Source organism: Anomaloglossus baeobatrachus, chromosome 3 (assembly GCF_048569485.1).
Source record: "Anomaloglossus baeobatrachus isolate aAnoBae1 chromosome 3, aAnoBae1.hap1, whole genome shotgun sequence".
NCBI lineage: Eukaryota > Metazoa > Chordata > Amphibia > Anura > Aromobatidae > Anomaloglossus > Anomaloglossus baeobatrachus.
Genome location: NC_134355.1, coordinates 137,885,477 through 137,908,264, shown reverse-complemented (window position 1 = coordinate 137,908,264; position 22,788 = coordinate 137,885,477). Strand labels below are relative to the sequence as shown.

Here is a 22,788-nt window from a genome sequence, read left to right as displayed (position 1 = left end):
TTTTTTATTTAAGTTGACTAATAATTCTGCAAAGTAATAGTTACCTGCACAAACAGATATCCTCCTAAGATAGCCAAATCTAAAAAAAAAACCACTCCAACTTCCAAACATATTAAGCTTTGATATTTATGAGTCTTTTGGGTTGATTGAGAAGATAGTTGGTGATCAATAATAAAAAAATCCTCTAAAATACAACTTGCCTAATAATTGTGCACACAGTGTATACAGCATTCTAACATGCTGTATATAAGAACCCAGGCTAGTGTGTAAAAAAAAAAAAACAAAACACTTTATAATACGTACCTAATGGTTGCGCTGTGGAGGATTCTAGTCAGATGGGTGTCTCTGTTCTCCGGTGCTGGCGCTTCCTCTTTCGGCCATCTTTGTCCTCCTTTTGAAGCCTGTTTGCATGACGCCTCCTACGCAGAGGCACTACAATGCTTTGATCTGCCCTGCTCAGGGCAAATCAAAGTGCACCTGCGCAGGACCTCAATGCCGGCGCGTGTGCCTGACGTAGGACGCGTCATGCACTGTGGCTACAGAAGAATGTCAAAGATGGCCGAAAGAGGCGACGCCGGCTAAGGACAACGGAGACGCCCATCTGACTAGAATCCACCGCAGCGCGACCGTTAGGTGAGTATTATAAAGTGTTTTTTGTGTTTTACCCAGTAGCCTGGGCTCTTATATATACCATGTTAAAATGCTGTATATAAGAGCCCACTGGTGGTGGCCGCCGCTTATAGGCCGAAAAACTGGTGACAGGTTCCCTTTAAGAGTTTTTATTGTCTTTTTCATGCTTGAAATCCATTTTTTTCTTGCTGTCCAACCACAAACTACCTCTCTGCCAAAATGTTTTCATTTTAAAAAAAACAACAAACCTTTAGCAGACATGTAACATGACAAATATGAGGCTTTGAGGCTTCCTAGTATATCCTGTGTTACTTTTGCAAGTATTGTAAAAGATGGCCATGCACATTAGGTTAAAGTCAGCAAATCCCTTGATTTTGCCAAACATACAGTGGTGCGTGAAAGTTAGTGAACGCTTTAGAATGTGAACTCTGTTATGTTGTTTGGAATCATCCGATGAACTGTTCACTTTAGGTTCTACCACAACATTTCTATAGGACTAAAAACAGGATTTTGACTTGGCCATTTCAAAACTTCAGCTTTATTCTTTAACCATTTTTTTGCAAAAATAATTATGTGACTTGGATCATTGTCTTTCTTGGTATTCAGCTGATAGACCGATTTCCTTTAGAATTTACTGGTATAATTAAGAGTTCATTGTTCCATGATTAATCAGTTGAAGAAAAACAGGCCCAAACCATGATGCCTGGTTCACAGATGGTAAGAAGTTTTTTGCTCTTTTGCAGTTTCTGGCTTGTCCTGGTGATATTTAGCAAATGGGAAACAAACAACGATGTTAATTTTTGGAGATCAATGGCTTTATTCTTAAAATCTTGCTATGTTCACCATTATTGTTCCGTGTCATCCTGATGGTGGACTCTTGAACATGAGCTAATATGAGAGTTCTTTAGATGTTTAGAGGTTACCTTGGGTTCCTTTGAGATTTTGCAAACTATTATACACAATGCTCTTCGATTGATCTTTGTTGATTGACCACTCCTGGAGAGGGTAAAATAGTCTTGAATTTACAGTATTTCTCGGCGTATAGAGTCCCATATACAGCTTAGCCGTATTATGTAAAGAAAAGCTTATAACCTGACTTTAAATGCATCCATTGGTTTCATAAAGTACTCTTGAAAGCTGAAACCCTCCCAAATTTGGTTTAGGTTATGAAAATAAAGTTACTGCAAAGTTGAAATATTGATCATTTAATGAACAAAGAAAGATCAGATTTTAGCAGGACAAACGTTTTGTCGCCTTGTCATATAATGCACCCAACCCTAGTTTACATCCTCACCTGTGCTAACTAAATGATCGGTTAACTAGTGGGTGTGTATAAAAAGAAACCCAGTACCCCAGACCTTCAGTTGAACTGCAATTTGACCTCTGACAACATGCCAAAAATCCACCCTGTGACCAAAGCCTTAATTATCAAGAGGTTGAAGACCAGATCCACTGAAGAGGTGGCTAGCACCTTTAATGTGTCTCCGCACCAAGTGCAAAGAATTAAAAAAAGATCTGAAGAGACTGGAGATATTTTGACAAGCCCAGGTCTGGCAGACCCCACAAGACAACTGCTCAGGAGGAACGTTTGTTGGTTAGAAAATCCAAAGCCAGCCTCTTCCACTGCAGCAGATCTCCAAAAGGCCTGGTCACCTCAAGTCTCTGTGTCAACTAGAACAGTTTGTAGGATTCTGTCTTGAAATGGCCGCCATGGTCGAATCAGTGCCCAGAAGCCAGCACTAAAAAAAAGGCAATTATAAATACGTGTGGCATTTGCCAAGTCCCACAGCCTGCTAAACAGATGGACGCTGGAAAAGTTGCAGAAGGTCGATTTCCCTGATGAATCTTCAGTTGAATTACACCATAGCTGCCGCAAATACTGCAGGAGACCTACTGGAGCCCGTATGGATGCAGAAAACAGTTAAATTTGGTGGTGGAAAGATCATGGTCCTGAGTTACATTCAGTATAGGGCTGTGCGAAACATTTGCAAGGTGGAAGGCAATATCAATAGCCTAAAAGATCAAGAAGTATTAGCTACCTCTTACATTCCCAATCATAAAAGGGGTCAAATTCTGCAGCAGGATGGGGCTCCATCTCATACATCCATCTCTACAACAAAGTTCCTCCTGGCAAAGAAAATCAAGGTGCATAAGGACTGGCCAGCCCAGTCACCAGACATGAACATCATTGAGCATGTTTGGGGTAGGATGAAAGAGGAAGCTTGGAAGACAAAACCAAAGAATCTAGATGAAGTCTGGGAGGCATGTAAGACTGCATTCTTTGCTATTCCTTATGACTTCATCAATAAATTGTATGAATCATTGTTGAACCGCATTGGATGCAGTCCTTCAAGCTCATGGAAGTCACAAAATATTAAATATGTTTCTAATAGCACCACAACTTCATTCACCAATGTTATGCATCATATCTTTGTATTAGAAGTTAATTATTTGTTTGAATTTCACATTACTTTCTGTGGGTGACAAAACTTTTGTCTTGCCAAAATCTGACCTTTCTTTGTTCATTAAATGATCAATATTTCAGCTTTGCAGCAACTTTATTTTCATAACCTAAACCAAATTTGGGAGGGTTTCAGCTAGTTTACCCTAGTCCTTGCTTCTGGAGCTTCAGTATAAAGGTACCGTCACACTAAGCGACGCTCCAGCGATCCCACCAGCAACCTGACCTGGCAGGGATCGCTGGAGTGTCGCTACACGGGTTGCTGGTGAGCTGTCAAACAGGCAGATCTCACCAGCAACCAGTGACCAGCCCCCAGCTAGCAGCAACGCGTGGAAGCGATGCTGCGCTTGGTAAATAAGGTAAATATCGGGTAACCAACTCGATATTTACCTTGGTTACCAGCGCACACCGCTTAGCGCTGGCTCCCTGCACTCCTAGCCAGAGTACACACCGGGTTAATTACACGATGTGTAGTCTGGCTATGTATGCAGGGAGCCGGCACTGGCAGCGTGAGAGCGGCGGACGCTGGTAACGAAGGTAAATATCGGGTAACCAAGGAAAGGGCTTCTTGGTTACCCGATATTTACATTGGTTACCAGCGTCCGCAGAAGCCGGCTCCCTGCTCACTTCACATTCAGTTGTTGCTCTCTTGCTGTCACACACAGCGATGTGTGCTTCACAGCGGGAGAGCAACAACTAAAAAAATGGTCCAGGACATTCAGCAACAACCAGTGACCTCACAGCAGGGGCCAGGTTGTTGCTGGATGTCACACACAGCAACATCGCTAGCAACATCGCTGTTGCGTCACAAAAGTCGTGCCTCAGCAGCGATGTTGCTAGCGATGTTGCTTAGTGAGACGTGGCCTTAAGGCTATTATGTGGTACAGTATCAAATGCTTTGCAAAGTTCAAGTAAATTACATCAACTGCATTACTAATATCCAGATTTGCACTTACCTCCTTATAGAACCCATGTTGCTTAGACACGACTTATCTTTCATGAATCCATGCTGTCAGTTATAACATTCTCTACAATACATTTTTGCATGTCATCTCTTAAAATGCCCTCAAAATTTTGCACACTACTAATGTCAGACTTACTGGACGGAAGTTGCCTCGATCCACCCTCTTACCTTTCTTAAATATCGGTACCACGTCAGCAATCCTCCAATCCTGAGGCACCAACCCTGTTACAAGAGTCTAAAGCCTGCTTTACACGAGACGATAGATTGTGCGATAGCACAATCGATCGTACCCGCCCCCGTCGTTTTTGCGTCACGGGCAATTAGTTGCCCATGGCGCACAAACTCGTTTAACCCCCGTCACACGTGCTTACCTTCCGGACGACCTCGCTGTGGGCGACGAACGTCCACTTCCTGGAGTGGGCGGGACGTTCGGCGTCACAGCGACGTCACACGGCAGGCGGCCAATAGAAGCGGAGGGGCGGAGATGAGCGGGATGTAAACATCCTGCCCACCTCCTTCCTTCCAATAAGCCGTCGGGTGCCGCGGGAGGCAGGTAAAGCTGCTGTTCATCGTTCCCGTGGTGTCACACGGAGCAACGTGTGATGCCACGGAAACAATGAACAACCGGCGCCATTTTAATTAAACAATTTTATGAAAACCTAGCGACGAGTACACGACTCACGATTTGTGAGCGATACTGCGGCGCTAGGAGGTGTCACACGAAACCACGTCGTGCGGTATGCCGGATGTGCGTCACGAAAACCGTGACCCCAACGACATATCGCACAATCTATCGTCTCGTGTAAAGCCCGCTTAAGGGGTACTTTACACGCTGCGACATCGCTAGCATCGGCTAGCGATGTCGAGCGCGATTGCACGCGCCCCTGTCGCATGGCAGATATGTGGTGATCGCGGCCATAGCGAACGTTATCGCTACGGCAGCGTCACATGCACATACCTGCTCTGCGACGTGGCTGTGTTCGGCGAACCGCCTCCTTTCTAAGGGGGTGGTTCATTCAGCGTCACTTCGACGTCACAGCAGCGTCACTGAATCGCCGCCCAATAAAAAAGGAGGGGAGGAGATGAGCGGCCGGAACATGCCGCCCACCTCCTTCCTTCCTCCTTTTCCGGTGGACGCAGGTAAAGAGATGTTTGTCATTCCAGCGGCGTCATACATAGCAATGTGTGCTGCCGCAGGAACGACAAACAACATCGTACCTGCAGCACCAATATTATGGAAATGAATGACGTGTCAACGAGCAACAATTTTTCACGTTTTTTTGCTCGTTGATCGTTGCTCATTTGTTTTACACGCTGCGATGTCGCTACCGGCGCCGGATGTGCGTCACTAACGATGTGACCCCGACGATATATCGGCAGCGATGTCGCAGCGTGTAAAGCACCCCTTAGGCTACTTTCACACTTCAGTCTTTTTCCATCAGTCACAATCCGTTGCTTTGAGAAAATACGGTATCCTGTAACATATTTTGCAGGATTCAGTTTTTTCCCCATAGACTTGTATTAATGATGGATTGTGACTGATGGCCTTGCGTTGCATCTGCCGTGCGACATCGTGGAATGACTGACCGTCGGGCGGAAGGAACTGACACTGTAACGTTTTTTGGAGCGTCAAAAAAAACGCACTGCGCGGGATTCCGTCACAATCCGTCAAGAGGTATAATGGTTGTCTATGGTGCAGGATTCCGCCGTAATCCATCGCATGACGGAATCCAGTGCTGGATTCAGTCATATTCTACTGAACAAGCCCAGTATGTACACAATCACATTGCAAGGCTCCAGAGTAGCTTGATAGGAATATTCCACACACAATTTTAACTATAACAACATTTATTCTGCCCCTTTCTCTACAAACTGTCATAGATGGCCTATGAAAACACAGTAATAGGCCACTAAAATGTCTGGCACTCCCATTGAGCTGTCCCAAAAACAAACAGATCATGACGGATCCGTCGTAAAACGGACGCACAACAGATGTAACAGACGCGACGGATCAGTTATTTCACAGGATTCCTGAGAACGGAATCCTGGGAAATAACACATCCGTTGTGTCCGTTGACAGCTGAAAAACGACGGATCCGTCGTTCCGTCGCAATGACTGACGTGACGTATTTGAAATGACTGAAGTGTGAAAGTAGTCTAAAGCGGGCTTTACACACTGCGATATCGGTCCCGATATCGCTAGTGTGGGTACCCGCCCCCATCTGTTGCGCGACACGGGCAAATCGCTGCCCGTGCCGCACAACATTGCCCAGACCCGTCACACATACTTACCTGCCCAGCAACGTCGCTGTGACCGGCGAACCGCCTCCTTTCTAAGGGGGCGGTCCGTGCGGCGTCACAGCGACGTCACTGAGCGGTCACCCAATAGCAGCGGAGGGGCGGAGCTGAGCGGGACGTAACATCCCGCCCACCTCCTTCCTTCCGCATAGCGGCCGGGAGGCAGGTGAGAGCTTCCTCATTCCTGCGGTGTCACACGGAGCGATGTGTGCTGCCGCAGGAACGAGGAACAACCTCGTTACTGCTGCAGTAACGATTTTTGAGAATGGACCCCAATGTCACCGATGAGCGATTTTGCACGTTTTTGCAACGATGCAAAATCGCTCATCGGTGTCACACGCAACGGCATCGCTAATGCGGCCGGATGTGCGTCACCAATTCCGTGACCCCAACGAGTTCGCATTAGCGATGTCGTAGCGTGTAAAGCCCCCATTAGAAGATGAGATACAGCGGTCTGTCAATTACTGAGCTCAATTCCCTCAATATTCGTGGATGAATGCCATCTGCCCCAGGGGATTTGTCAATCTTTAATTTACTCAGACACAGGCGTACGTCTTCTTGTGTTAAAATAGTTATATCAGGTGGTGAACTTTGATTTTTGACTTGTTGAATGATCCCTGGAACAGTCAGTTCCTTGGTGAACACTGATGAGAAGTGCCTGTTTAATACGGGACGCGCTGTACTTCTCAATTTAAGACTGATCTGAAGATAGAAGGACTGAATTCGCTGTACTGCTGAATCTAGGATTGATCTGAAGATGGAAAGATTGGACCCGCTGTACTGCTGAAATTAGAGATCATCAGAAGGTGGAAGGACAGGACACCTTGTACTGCTGAATATAGGAATGATCAGAAGGTGGAAGGATCTGACCTGCTGTACTGCTGAATATAGGAATGGTCAGAAGGTGGAAGGACTGGACCTGTTGTACTGCTGAATATAGGAATGATCAGAAGGTGGAAGGACTGGACCTGTTGTACTGCTGAATATAGGAATGATCAGAAGGTGGAAGGACTGGATCTGCTGTACTGCAGAAGATGGAAGGACTGGACCCATTGTACTGCTGAATATAGCACTGATCTGAAGATTAAAAGATTAGACCCTCTGTACTGCTAAATGTAGAAATCCTCAAAAAACGCCAGGGCTGGACCCTCTGTACTGCTGAATATAGGCCTGATCTGAAGATGGAAGGACTGGACCCACTGTACTGCTGAATGTAGGACTGATCTGAAGATGGAGGACTGGACCCACTGTACTGATGAATGTGGGAAAGATCAGAAGGTAGAAGGACTGGACCCGTTGTACTGTTGAACATAGGACTGATCTGAAGATGAAAGGATTAGACCTGCTGTACTGCTGAATGTAGAAATGATCAAAAAACGGAAGGACTGGACCCACTGTACTGCTGAATTTAGGACTGATCTGAATATGGAAGGATTGGAACCGCTGTATTGCTGAAAGTAGATATGATCAGAAGGTGGAAGGACTGGACCGCTTGTACTGCTGAATAAAGGAGTCATCTGAAGATGGAAGGACTGGACCCACCGTACTGCTGAATATAGGACTGATCAGAAGGTAAAAGAACTGGACCTGATGTACTGCTGACTATAGGACTGATCTAAAGATGGAAGAGCTGGACCCGCTGTAATGTTGAATGTAGGACTAATCAGAAGGTGGAAGGACTGGACCTGCTGTACTGCTGAATATAGGGCTGATAAGATGGAAGGACTGAATCCGATGTATTGCTGAATATAGCATTGATCAGAAGGTGGAAGGACTGGACCAGTTGTACGGCTGAATATAGGACTGAGCAGAAGAAGGTGGAAGGACTGGAGCAGCTGTTCATCTGAATATAGGACTAATCAGAAAATGGAAGGACAGGATCCGCTGTTCGCTGAATACAGGACAGATCAGAAAATGGAAGGACAGGATCCGCTGGACTTATGGATCTAAGAGCAAGGAGATTTGCCATATAGCTGCATCCTCCTACCGTATAGCCAAATTTATCAAACCTAGTGCATAAAAGGGCAGCAGTTACATATGGGAATTACATTCTCAGCCATAGAAGATAATGCCTAGACTAATTTCTTGTAAAATTTAGATCCATAAGGAATGAACAGCATGCTGCGATGGAGCCAAGTGTGGAAATGCACAACATTGGAGGGCAGATGTGTGAGCTTCTGGGCTTAAGTTAAAAATCTGTAATAGACCCTTTTGTCCTATGCCATTTACTGGTGTGTCTTTATGTGACAGCAGTACCATTGGTGTAACCTACATAGCTGCATTGGGGCCCAAGAGCTAAGGGTGCCACATCCACCTACAAGACCGCTTCTGTCCCAGACACATATAGGGGTCAGTCCTAAATCTGCTCCTGGTGCACGCTGCAGTCAAACATGGGCACTGGAGCTGAGGGCACCCAAAGTCTCTTTGTGGCCCATGTGAGAAGACATTGTTGGACATTGTGGATTACATCTGCCTCCCGCCATGGCTCCATGTTACCAAGACTGTGAGCAGGTAAGGTATCGGGACTGCTGGCACAGAGGTGGCCATGTTCACAGCCATTGTCATAGGACACTGCCCTTCACAAGTGTCTCTGTCTAAAAAGGCCCTGTAGGGTTGCAGCTGCAAGTGAAAGTGTCACAAATGACAGTCTGACCTGCCACTAGCGCACATTCCCGAAGGCGGTGACGGAACAGGTGCACAGTGAGGGGTGCAAAGTGGGGAGTGCCCACTGAGGGGCACACAGTGGAATGGGGAGCACCCAGTGTGGAGTGCACAGTGGAGTGGGGAGCACCCAGTGTGGGGTGCACAGTGGAGGAGCTCCCAGTGAGGGGCGCACAGTGGATAAACGCCCAGTGAGAGGCGCACAGTGGATAAACGCCCAGTGAGAGGCGCACAGTGGGGCGCCCAGTGGAAAAGCGCACAGTGAGAGGCGCATAGTGGAGGAGTGCCCAGTGAGAGGCGCACAGTGGAGGAGCGCCCAGTTAGAGGCGCATAGTGGAGGAGCGCCCAGTGAGAGGCGCATAGTGGAGGAGCGCCCAGTGAGAGGCGCATAGTGGAGGAGCGCCCAGTGAGAGGCGTATAGTGGAGGAGCGCCCAGTGAGAGGCGCATAGTGGAGGAGCGCCCAGTGAGAGGCGCATAGTGGAGGAGCGCCCAGTGAGAGGCGCATAGTGGAGGAGCACCCAGTGAGAGGCGCATAGTGGAGGAGCGCCCAGTGAGAGGCGCATAGTGGAGGAGCGCCCAGTGAGAGGCGCACAGTGGAGGAGTGCCCAGTGAGAGGCGCACAGTGGAGGAGCGCCCAATGAGAGGCGCATAGTGGAGGAGCGCCCAGTGAGAGGCGCACAGTGGAGGAGCGCCCAGTAAGAGGCGCACAGTGGAGGAGCGCCCAGTAAGAGGCGCACAGTGGAGGAGCGCCCATTGAGGGGAGCACAGTGGAGGAGCGCCCAGTGAGAGGCGCACAGTGGAGGAGCGCCCATTGAGGGGAGCACAGTGGAGGAGCGCCCAGTGAGAGGCTCATAGTGGAGGAGCGCCCAGTGAGAGGCGCATAGTGGAGGAGCACCCAGTGAGAGGCGCATAGTGGAGGAGTGCCCAGTGAGAGGCGCACAGTAGAGGAGCGCCCAGTGAGAGGCGCATAGTGGAGGAGCGCCCAGTGAGGGGAGCACAGTGGAGGAGCGCCCAGTGAGGGGCGCACAATGGAGGAGCGCCCAGTGAGGGGCGCGCAGGGGAGGAGCGCCCAGTGAGGGGCATACAGTGGAGGTAGTGCCCAGTGAGGAGCGTACAGTGGAGGAGCTCAAAGTGAGGAGCGCATAGTGGAATAGCGCCCACTGAGGGGTGCACAGTGAGAGCACCCAGTGAATGGAGTGGAAGAGCGCACAGTGAATAGCATACAAGGGGGAGCGCACAGTGGGGCGTGCCCAGTGAGGGGTGCACAATGGAGTGGAGGAGCGCCCAGTGAGAGGCGCGCAGTGGAGGAGCGCACAGTGAGAGGCGCATAGTGGAGGAGTGCCCAGTGAGAGGCGCACAGTGGAGGAGCGCCCAGTGAGAGGCGCATAGTGGAGGAGCGCCCAGTGAGAGGCGCATAGTGGAGGAGCGCCCAGTGAGAGGCGCATAGTGGAGGAGCGCCCAGTGAGAGGCGCACAGTGGAGGAGCGCCAAGTGAGGGGCACACAGTGGAGAAGCACCCAGTGAGGGGCACACAGTGGAGAAGCACCCAGTGAGGGGCACACAGTGGAGAAGCACCCAGTGAGGGGCGCACAGGGGAGGAGCACCCAGTGAGGGGCATACAGTGGAGGTAGTGCCCAGTGAGGGGCATACAGTGGAGGAGCTCCAAGTGAGGAGCGCATAGTGGAATAGCGCCCACTGAGGGGTGCACAGTGAGAGGACCAGTGAATGGAGTGGAAGAGCGCACAGTGAATGGCATACAAGGGGGAGCGCACAGTGGGGCGTGCCCAGTGAGGGGTGCACAATGGAGTGGAGGAGCGCCCAGTGAGAGGTGCACAGTGGGGAGCACCCAGTGAGGACCGTACAGTGGAGGGGCACACAGTGAGGGGCACACAGTGGAGAAGTACCAAGTGAGGGGCGCACAATCAGTGAGAGGTGCAGTCAGTGAGGAGGGCATGTGTCCAGAATGACAAGCGCACAATCAGTGAGGGGCGCAGAGTGGAGCAGTGGAGAGGTGCACATTAGAGGGACGGAGAGTGGAAGGAGGCAGAGTGTAAGGACACACAGAAGAGATGCGCACAGCCAGTGGAGGGGTGCACAGTCAGTCAGTGGAGGGACGCACAACCAGTGAGGGGCGCACAGTGGAGCAGTTGAGGGGTGTACAGCAAGTGGAGGGGCTTACAACCAGTGAGGGGTGCAGTCATTGGAGGGGCGCACAGTGAAGCAGTGGAGGGGCGTACAGTGGGTCAGCGCAAAGTGGAGGGGCACACAGTGGAGCAGTGGAGGGGCGCACAGTGGAGCAGTGGAGGGGCGCACAGTGGAGCAGTGGAGGGGCGCACAGTGGAGCAGTGGAGGGGCGCACAGTGGAGCAGTGGAGGGGCGCACAGTCAGTGGAGGGGCACACAGTCAGTGGAGGGGCACACAGTCAGTGGAGGGGCACACAGTGGAGCAGTGGAGGGAAGCACAGTGGAGCAGTGGAGGGGCACACAGTCAGTGGAGGGGCGCACAGTGGAACAGTGGGGCAGTGGAGGGGCGCACAGTGGGGCAGTGGAGGGGCGCACAGTGGGGCAGTGGAGGGGCGCACAGTGGGGCAGTGGAGGGGCGCACAGTGGGGCAGTGGAGGGGCGCACAGTGAGGCAGTGGAGGGGCGCACAGTGAGGCAGTGGAGGGGCGCACAGTGGGGCAGTGGAGGGGCGCACAGTGGGGCAGTGGAGGGGCGCACTGTGGGGCAGTGGAGGGGCGCACTGTGGGGCAGTGGAGGGGCGCGCAGTGGAGGGGCGCACTGTGGGGCAGTGGAGGGGCGCACAGTGGGGCAGTGGAGGGGCGCACAGTGGGGCAGTGGAGGGGCGCACAGTGGGGCAGTGGAGGGGCGCACTGTGGGGCAGTGGAGGGGCGCACAGTGGGGCAGTGGAGGGGCGCACAGTGGGGCAGTGGAGGGGCGCACTGTGGGGCAGTGGAGGGGTGCACTGTGGGGCAGTGGAGGGGCGCACAGTGGGGCAGTGGAGGGGCGCGCAGTGGGGCAGTGGAGGGGCGCGCAGTGGAGGGGCGCACAGTGGGGCAGTGGAGGGGCGCACAGTGGGGCAGTGGAGGGGCGCACAGTGGGGCAGTGGAGGGGCGCACAGTGGGGCAGTGGAGGGGCGCACTGTGGGGCAGTGGAGGGGCGCACAGTGGGGCAGTGGAGGGGCGCACAGTGGGGCAGTGGAGGGGCGCACAGTGGGGCAGTGGAGGGGCGCACTGTGGGGCAGTGGAGGGGCGCACTGTGGGGCAGTGGAGGGGCGCACTGTGGGGCAGTGGAGGGGCGCACTGTGGGGCAGTGGAGGGGCGCACTGTGGGGCAGTGGAGGGGCGCACAGTGGGGCAGTGGAGGGGCGCACAGTGGGGCAGTGGAGGGGCGCACTGTGGGGCAGTGGAGGGGCGCACAGTGGGGCAGTGGAGGGGCGCACAGTGGGGCAGTGGAGGGGCGCACTGTGGGGCAGTGGAGGGGCGCACTGTGGGGCAGTGGAGGGGCGCACTGTGGGGCAGTGGAGGGGCGCACAGTCAGTGGAGGGGCGCACAGTCAGTGGAGGGGCGCACAGTCAGTGGAGGGGCGCACAGTGAGGAGAGCGGCGCTCACACCTCAGCTCGTCCATATGAGGAATCTCAGGGCGGTGCGAGACGATGGCGCACTTTCCAATGAGGAGACGGAAGGCGGCCGGGGGAGTCGTCTGTATTGTGACGCCGCCGTGAGGGAGGAGGAAGCGTGAGCAGCTCGGGCTGCGGTCTGTACGAGAGCGATAAACAGGAGACGAGTAACGACTGTGGGAGACGGAGGACGAGGAGTCTGACAGGCGGCCGGGGCTGAGCTGTGACGGACGCCGCTGCCAGGAGCCGCTGCTGGAGGGGACGGGGCTGCACCACCGGGGACCGGCTGCACCGGGAACTTTGGTGTCAGGGACGTGGAGAAGTTTCCGTGGAAGTGACAACTCTGAGGAAAGTTGTGTAGCGGGGGCGGTCGCGTCACTGACAGGAATATGTGGCGCCCAGGGGGCTCCCGTGTGTGACTCGCTGACACCGGCTCCGTGTGAGGAAACTTCAGGTGATTCGTGTACGGCCGCTCCGGGATCACACAGCGGGGCGCACGGGGACAGTGACCCGGAGGAAGGATGCACCTGGCGGGCGGGAAGGCGCCGCGGCTCTGGCACCTGGTGCTGGCGGCTCTGTCGCTGCTGCCCGCGTCCAGCCGGGCATTGGTCTGTTTACCCTGCGATGAATCCAAATGCGAGGAGCCCAAGAACTGCCCCGGGAGTATAGTGCTGGGCATCTGCGGCTGCTGCTTCATGTGCGCCCGGCAGAAGAACGAGAGCTGCGGGGGAGTGTACGGGCTGCACGGAGCCTGCGACCGGGGGCTGCGCTGTGTCATCCGCCCCCCGCTCAACGGAGACTCCATCACCGAGTACGAAGTGGGGGTCTGTGAAGGTGAGAGCCCGCCACCTCCGGCATTAACCCTTCCTGACAGCTCACATGGGGCATGCACCCCGCACTGCTGAACTTTTCCCTATTATCCAGTATAGCCATCCTCCGAGTGTGCTGTGGGGGGATGGGGACATGATGGATGGTGCCACTATGATGATGGTGGCAGTGAGATGCTGGCACTATGGTGGTGGTGCTATGATGGAGGCACTATGATATGATGGTGGTACTGTGGTGACACTATGACAATGGCACTATGATGATGGCACTTTGTCAGTGCCATTATGATGGAGGCACTATGATGGTGGCACTGTGGTGCCATTATGATGGAGGCACTATAATATGGTGGCACTATGATTTATGGTGGCAGTCTGGCAGTGTGATGATGGTGGCACTATGATGATGAAGATACTATGAGGGAGGCACTGATGGTGGCATGATGATGATGGTGGCACTGTGGTGGTGGCACTAGGTGGATGCTGGTCCCATGTGCTGGTCTGTAGCAGTAAATTGCACGTGCTTCAGTCTGGATTTGGCACAGGATTGTGTTCTTCCAATATCTTATACATTACATGATGTGTTCTTCACAATTAATCCACAGGGACAAAGAAAAGGTGTTTGTTTTTTTTGTTTGTTTTTCTGTTCTTTTTGTGAGCACAATCCCCGATCCTGTCTATGGCATGCCTGTGTGCAGCACATCGGCTGCGTTCCTGTGGGATGTGAGTGTCGCACATCAATAGTCGCTCCCTCATCTTCAGTCAGATTGCTGAGGAGGTAGAGATCTCATTATGATGGTGCCAGGGGTGCCAATGTGCGAGCGGCCAGTGAATCAGTGTAATGTACACTCACACACCGTGCACCATTAATAACAGGGCTGCCTGCTCCTCTGGAATGCTGATACTGGGCCAGATCAGGTGGAAGATGCTGCCAGGGCAGAGTTGATGGCAATTTTGAGACGCTTGTGCGCAGATGGGATGGGGAGGATGGCATCAATGCCAGGGGAATTCATATGATAAGGAAATCGCCAGGGGGACAGCAGCGTGCCAGTATGGAGGGGCACAACACTGTCTGTCTTTGGGGCTGCATTGTTTGTGCACCATGTGATCTCAGGTGTGATGTCTGTAGGTTTATCTGCAGCCCCATGTAAATCCTGAGCTAACCCATTATACCTAGTATCACCAATAGTGGTGCCCAGTACAGGTCTCCATTCTGCATTATACCTGCTGCGATTATCAGTATACAGGAGAGCTGATCCTTCTCTTGGTATGTTGTACATGTGGTAATCTGCTATAATATGCGAATAATAAAAGGAAAAGCCTGTTTGACAGCTGTCAAATCACCAGAGAAGGGACTGGAAATGGAGGAAGTGTGAAAGGAAGACTTGTGTAGGAAGCACATGGCAGGTTATAGTCCAGGTCACGGCTGCGGGTATACATATGTATAGAATGTGTATTAAATATACATGTATATGGATCCATCACCGCCGACTCAGCAGTAGGACCGATAATTAACAAGTGATTTTGGTTTATAAAGTGAGCTCCAGTCTGGCTAATTCAATTGATTGAGAAGCTCTTGAAATGTGATGGGAATACCTTCTATAAAAATAATTGCAGATGACCTGTGGTCCCGATTGTTCAAGGCAGAATCAGAAGGCAATCGATGGTTATCTTCCCCATATATCTGCTCTGTTAACTCAACAGGTTGCACGGTAGCACAGTGCTGAAATATCGGAGGTGTCCCGCTGATCCGCCTGATTACAGATCACTTTCCCATCTTTATTGCAATTGAATACATGTACTTTCAGCATTTGCTCATCTGCTCTGACACCCAGGGACTAGACCTGTAAAGTTTAGGCCATGCTATCCTGTATACAGCCTGTGTCTGCTTGGTTCATGGCATGAAGTCGCAGATCATCATTGATTTGTATTGGGAGCACATGCTACTAAGAAGCCTTTTAAAGAAGGATAAAAAGTTATTTTTTGTGCAAAGATGAGCACCCCCTGTTCACTTATTAAGAAGATGGGTGGACATAATCCAGGGCCAGCCACTTGACTGGTTGTAGACGGTCTTATGAAGCTGGTCCAGTCCTCATCCACATAACCAGTACTATTTCTGTATGGCGTGAATGGCCTCACTGATGAATGGCATTTATTATGATTCATATTCTTTGCCCCTTTTAAAAACTAAAAAAATCCCACCATAATAGCTTTGCTCGGAGCTTCACATTCACCTTGGTTGGAGTGTTTGCTGATGCTGGCAGCATAGCCTGGGGATATAACACCCTAGGACGATATTACTGGGAGATTTAGGCTCAAAATGTATTTCACTTTAATGGCACATACTGGGGCTCCATGCACATACTGCAGAGATTAGCTCTTCCTGAAGAAAGGAAGTAGGAATTGCTTGATACTATCTATCTAAAGTGATTCCATTTCAAGGCCAACGTGTCTTGTATTTTAGCAGGAAAAGGTCTCCTGAGGCTTCTGTAAGTCACCGGCAGATGTTTAATGCTGATTTTCACTGCCTTCATCCCTACTCTCCTGTCAGACTTAAGTCCATTGCACTGTCTTGTGGACAGAACAAGATACATTCTGAATATCATTTACTGCTCCACGGAAAGGAGCCTAAGGTCACCGCAAACAGCAGCCTTACTGTAAATTGCCTCTTCTGTTTTCAGTTATGTGTACTTGACCACTAAACCTCCAAATTTAATTGCAAGATCGCTCACTGTACTTCATACTAATCAGCTCTCAGTCATATTAAATGGTATGTTTGGTTTTAGTAGGTTAGGTCTCTGAAGAAGAGAAGAGGGAATGGGATAAACAATGTTTCCGGAAGGTCTACTGAACGTAGGAATGCAAGGCTTAAAGGGGTATTCCTATATTGTACAACTATGGCAGGTCCCGTCCATGAAAACGTAGGCCCTGACCCTTACAGTAGAGAGGGGATCTGAATTCCTATTTATTTTTCTGGGAATTCTGGCGCCCACCACTCCACTGACAGCAGAGAGTGAAGGGGATAAAGGCAGGTGCCATTGCTGGGACCCTCATCTGCTATACTTTCATGGCATCTGCGGTGTGTCACCACTGTTATGTCCGTTTCAGTTATTTCTTTTACTCTCCATTAAAAACCTATTGTGCAGCATATTTTCTTAGAACTCTCTGCTGCGCTGTTTCTTTGTTATTTCTCCTTAAAATTAAATAAACTTCCAATTGAGTGTTGCTATTCCTTTTTTCACTGGGTTGTCTCCGTAACAGCACTGATTGGATAGTTTCAGACCACAAGGACACATCCCCAGCTGGTGGTACCCAGATGTCAGGCTGACACCAACACTTATTAAGCCAAATGTTGCCCCTATGTACTGTGTCTGAAAATGAAAAGACTTTGCAAATAGGTTTTATTTCTGCTCCTTTCTATATACTGCTCATATGCATGATTAGACAGACTACTAACAAATCCTGTGTAGTCTGATCTTGCTGCCCTCTGTCTTAGGTCTTGCCCACCCACTATATGTAGGTCTCGTATTAAAGTGTCACTTTGAAAGTCACTGTTTCTTTTAGTCCAACCTGGTAAACTGCTTATATCTGTATATAGAGACTACATATGTTTACTTAATTGATTATATGCATTTGTAGCACTAGATGTAGCTAAAAAAAGGCCCTCTGTTTGACGCATGAGGGACCAGGTTTTTGCTCCCTCATCTGAGAGCACCATAATGTAGAGACAGACTCTAATTTATGCGATGTGTCACTTACTGAGCTGTTTGCTGCCATTTTGATAAAATCAGTGTTTTCTCTGCTGCAGATCTAGCAGTTACACAGAGCTCATGAATATGCTGGACTACCTGGCAGCAAGCCAAGTAGTCCTTAGAGATGAGTGGTTCCGAGGAGGCTCTGTTCGCTGGCAGCAAAGGAGTCAAGCTTCCACTGGTTCGATCTTGCCTCACTGATTGACAGTTTCAGGCTTCACCCACATCCAGCCAGCCATAAGCAGATCACTCCCGGAAGAGGGTGGAAGGGCTTTTTCCCAAAAAGTTTGGCTTGCATACTATATCTAATCATGCTGTTGTTACCCCCTGTGCGAGCCGTTTAAACACTGCAAGTGGCTCGCACAGGGCTGAGCACCGAGCGGACCTGAGCACAGCATTGCTTGCGCAAGCTCATCTCTAATGATGATCTACTGCTGATTAAACAGTGATGTTATCAAAACTACACAAAGCAGCACAGTACGTGACACACCGCTGGAATTGGAATCTCTGCCTCTACATTATCCTGCTTTCAGATTAGGTTGCAAAAACCTAGTGACAGTCCCTTTTTTTTTATATAGCAGTTAAGGTAAATTGGAGACTGCATCTGAAATATCACATTTGTTACCAGTAAGGCCGCGCTCACATCAGCGGTATTTTGCCGCAAAACTGGATCCGGCTGCCCTTGATGAAGTCACCAAGTGACGATACGCGTGTGGCCGTGGACCACCGGGTTATATAAGTATTTAGAGGCTTTGTTCCACAGGCTCATTATCTAGGATGTTATGTGATATTTCCCCCCCCACTGAACCCTGCTGCGGCTCCTTTGTGCACAAACCCGCAAGCAGATTGCATTTATTAGCTTCGTTAGATTTCAATACCAGTTTTTTCCTGTGGTTTCTTGTGTACTGTTTGGGGTAATTTGGGGGGTACTATTCCTTTCCCCTGATATTGGCAACTTGGCCATTGGTTATTTTTACCCCTTATGTACTTCCTGTTTTATCTGTGATATTTAGCCTCTTACTTATACCATACTTGAATTTGATTAAATGTATTGTATATTGACATTGTCTGGTGGTCTACGGATGTGTGTGGTTTTTTTTAATTGTTTTTAATCCTGTTTGTGATCTGTTAGTGGCTTTGTCACCCTTTGCATGTAACATTTGGTTTGTTTTTTGTTTACAATAAACTTCGCAATAATTTTCTATTTGATATGTGGTCTGGTTGATCCCTCATTTATTGGCTCTTCCTTTCCAGTTTTTATTACGCAAAACCGGATCCGGCACAAATGCGTTTCACTTCAATGCATTTCCTATGGACTCGCGGCAAGATCCGATCACATTTGGATACGTACGTCATACACAACCGCATGTGATCGGATCTTGCGGTGAGTCCATAGGAAATGCATTGAAGTGAAACGCATTTGTGCCAGATCCGGTTTAGCGGCAAAATACCGCTGATGTGAGCGCGGCCTAAACTGCACATCATTTTGAAGCAGGCATTCCACTGCAACCTAGCCACTAACTTTGTAAATGTAAATATACCCTATATCCCTTAGTCTATCAAAATATTGTTGCGATATGGATACCACCAATAGGATCAACAGCAAATTAATAAAACGGAAGGTCATTGAAGCTTAATTTAGGGGATCATTTTGATACTGATGTGTGTCTGTTGTAAACATCATCTAACTTTGCTTGTGGTATATACAGTGTCTTTGACACACGCACAGCAAATAATAATTTTTAGATTGCTTGTATAGGTCTCTGAACATTGAACAGCACAACATCAAACACTGAGCTGGTCCATTTTTGGCTCCTGGTTGACTCAAGAAAGACTTTTTCTTTTTTGGAATCTGGTCATTGCTGTGTGTGAGGCTTCTGGGTACCAGACTTGTTTTGGTAACTAAGGCTGCTTTCACACATCTGGCTTGAGCTCTGCGGCTCAATCCGGCTGTGCAAGCTATGCAACGGATGCGGTGAAAACACCGCATCCTTTGCATAAGTTTTTCCTTTGCGGCCAGTCCGGTTTTTGCCGTTTGCGGCATGCGCAGTGGCAAAAACCGCATGTGGCGGCCGGATGCGGTTATTGCCGCATCCGGCCGCCATAGGCATGCATTGAAAAATGCGCCGCATCGGCCGAATGCGGCGCGATGCGTTTTTTTTGCCGCACGAAAAAACGTGCCAGGCAACGTTCCATCCGGCCGCCGCATCGGCTAAATCTGCCGCATGCGGCAAAAACCGGATGGAACGCAAGGCCATGCGGCACAATGCGGCACTAATTAAAGTCTATGCAGGAAAATCGCAACCGGCAGCAAAAAAAACCGGTTGCAATTTTCCTGCAAAGTGCCGGAGTGTGCCGCATTGCAGAAACCGGAGGTGTGAAAGCAGCCTAAGCCAGCCTCCTTCTATGTCTGACTCGGCTAAGACAGGGAAAGGGGCTGGCTTAGTTATTGAAATTAGCAATTTAGCCAGTTGCTTAACACACTACACTGATGATTTGCCGACATAGAAAACTCTCTTGCTTGTCAAAAATCCCAAATCACTGCACAACTATAGCAATGTCAACACGGAAATAACATTAGATATGAGGCGAGTCTACAGGAAGCCCAAATGTTGTGTGCGTCCTCTTTAACATAGGCGAACAAGAAAAGTCCACTGCTCCTATGAAGATTGGCCCACGCCAGGTACATCAGAATACACTGCCATCTTTGTTATCATCCAGTTTCAAAACAATCCACAGATGTCGTTGTGATCAGTGAACAAATTGGTTCTGTGGTTCCATACTCCAGGATTTATTGCTTTGGCAAACCACAGAAATGTAATATCCATTTGAACTATGGATTTCTTATAGTCAAGTTTGGTGTGTCTAGGATGGTAAAAATATACTAGGATACATATCAGTCCTATTATTCCACTGGGAGGTTACTGCTGAAAATAGTCCCCCCCCGAAAAAAGACCAACCCCGAAAATAAGCCCTAGCATGATTTTACAGGGATTTTGGAGTATGCTTGAAATATAAGCGTATATTTGTGTATATCTTTTAGATTTTGCTAGCACTTTACCTTTTGTATATGACATCTAAAACTTAATAAGCTTGTTCTATGCTGCTATAAAAGTATCCACAACCTCAGAGGGAAAGATTTGCCTCTGTGTTGCCCTGGAAATGTCAGTGATGGGTAGCTGATGCGAGAGAGCTGGGTGTGCACGTGTACTAGTGTTTTACTTATTGTAAGCTGGAATCACACTTGCGAGTGTAAAATCGGTCCGATTCTCATGCTGGAAAGTCAGAGGATTTTAGTTCACATTTCATCAGTGTGCTGTCAGTGTGCAATCAGTTTTTACCCTCAGCAGCTGCTATTCATGTACTGTTATGTACAGGAGCATTTACATTGTTCTCTGCTACATGTGTGAAACGTATTGAGAAAAACGCATGTCAGTAGGATGGTGTATGTGCTGTCCGTGTGACATCCTTTTTTTTTCACCCACCCATAGACTTGCATTGAAGAGACTCGTGCGAGAAACTCACCAAAACGCAGCATGTTGCGATTATTTATTTTTTTTTTTTCAGTCCGATTTGGACTGAGAAAAAAAATAGCAGATGGGAGCTGCCTCATTTATTAACATGGGTCCGAGTGCAATGCGAGATTTTCTCGCATTGCACTAGTGCGAGTTAATCGCAAGTGTGAAGCCGGCCTAAGCGTCATTATGGCCTAACAAATGCCAAGTGGTGGAAGCACTTTATGGACAAATGCATGTAAGAAGAGGAGTAACCCTTTAGAGCCACATCCTAGTACAGCAATGATGCCATTTTCATGTCATTATACACACATCGTAACATTTAAACACCGACCCTCAGCTCAGTTAGGATCACTACTACATTTGAAGAAATTGAAATAATATAAGACAATGATTTATTTCAGCTTTTTATTTTTCATCGCTTTCCCACTGGCTCCAAAATGTATATAGACAAGGTTAGTATTTAGTAGTATAACTTGGGTCATAAGTTGCAAGAATTTGGTCTCATTGCTCCTGACAGAACTTCAGAATGAATGGATCAGTGTGCCCCTCTCTAGATCCCCATCAGTGCCCGACAGGTGTTCAGCCCAGGAGGATCCCGTGGACCAGCTCCTTGAGGGTGTGGGGGATATCACGATCCACCAGGGGCTCCTGTGCTGTGGCCTCCCTCCTTCTCCAGCACTCCCCCCCCCCCTCCCCCTCCCCCTCCCGGGGGCTGTGGGACCTCCATATAGAAGGTATGGCTGAGGTTAATACTGTTGCCCCCAGGCCGAGCCCCGTCCATCAGGACCCCCTGCTGTCCCTGCTTCTGGGTGATACCGCCAGGCAGTCCCTTAGGGTTGGTCATTATACCCTTCTCTCCCCCGGCAACAGCACCTGTGTTTGATGATGACGATGGAGGTGATAATGGAGGTTCCTGCCGGTCGGCTTCACTGCGCAGCAACTGGTTCCTCAGCGCCCGCTGCTGCCCAGGCCCACGTGTACCTCACGTCTGCCAGTCCCCGCCTCCCGGATTCCACCAGCGCCGGTCGCAGGTGAGTTATGCTGGCTCTCCGGTCCCAGCTGGGCTGCAGCGGAGCGCGCGGCCTGCAGGGCAGCAGCCGCGGGTACCCCCTTCTCCACCGCCGATCCACGCTCTCCAGATACGCGGCCGCCATCTTGCAGAGGCGCCGCTGGGCTCATCGCCGCTCCATTCACCGCCATCGGGGGACCGGCCGGGAGACCCTCCACACCACGGGGGCTCCCCGTTGTTTCTCCTCTCCTCTGGTTTTCTGTGGCTGTAGCAGCTTCGGGCACCAGGTCAGAAACAGGCTTAGGGTCTGCAGGCCTCAATTCCCGCCCTGGTAGTGAAACGGCCCTGAGCTCCCGGGAGCGGGTAAGATATGCTCCGATGTTGCTCTGGGATGTAGGTGGGCGCCCTGGGGTGCAGGGTTTGTTCTTTTTAGTGGAGGATTTGCCCATTTTGAAGTTAAAACCGGCTTTATGGAAGAATGTAGAGAGGAGCTCAGGAAAACAGTGTCCTCACTTAGCCATGTCCGGCTCCGCCTCCGACATTTGTTTTTTGTTAAATCAATTCCTGGAAGGACTAAAAAACGCACCAACAATTGACATGCTGCAGATTTTTTTATGCACCCAAAAATGCAAAAAAAAAAAAGACGCAAAGTGTGCACAGCACTTCAGAATTCTCGTTGACATTGCTGGCATAAGGATACAGGCAGATTTTATCAACCAACTGCACCAAATCTGCAACAAAAAACTCGCACACACAGCCTCAAGCTAATTTTTGTTGAACAGTCAGAGCTGGTGCCACTATCCTGAAGCGCGTACAGGTCAGCCTCCAAATCCGGTCTTCATTGCATTACTTAAAGGAACCAATCACCAGGATTTTCGTATATAACCTAAAGCCAGTATACTGGCACTATCAGGCTGATTCTATACATACCTTTAGTGGTCAGCTCGGATGTTTTAGATTTTGAAATCCAAGAAAGTAAGGTTTATAAAATCAGCTTCTTGAGTGACAGCAGCTGAGGATCAGATAATATCTGGGGGGTATTCATAGTTATCTC

General features: G+C 49.7%; 1 protein-coding gene across 1 annotated transcript in view; it reads left to right on the top strand.

Moving 5' to 3' along the window:
* Positions 1-12,719: 12,719 nt before the first annotated feature.
* The window catches only part of CRIM1 (cysteine rich transmembrane BMP regulator 1), a 943,646-nt gene continuing 933,577 nt past the window's right edge, over positions 12,720-22,788 (top strand). The window contains exon 1 of the mRNA XM_075339496.1: positions 12,720-13,465. Coding sequence (XP_075195611.1) covers positions 13,153-13,465 — 313 coding nt within the window. The 5' untranslated portion in view covers positions 12,720-13,152. The remainder of the gene's footprint in view (positions 13,466-22,788) is intronic.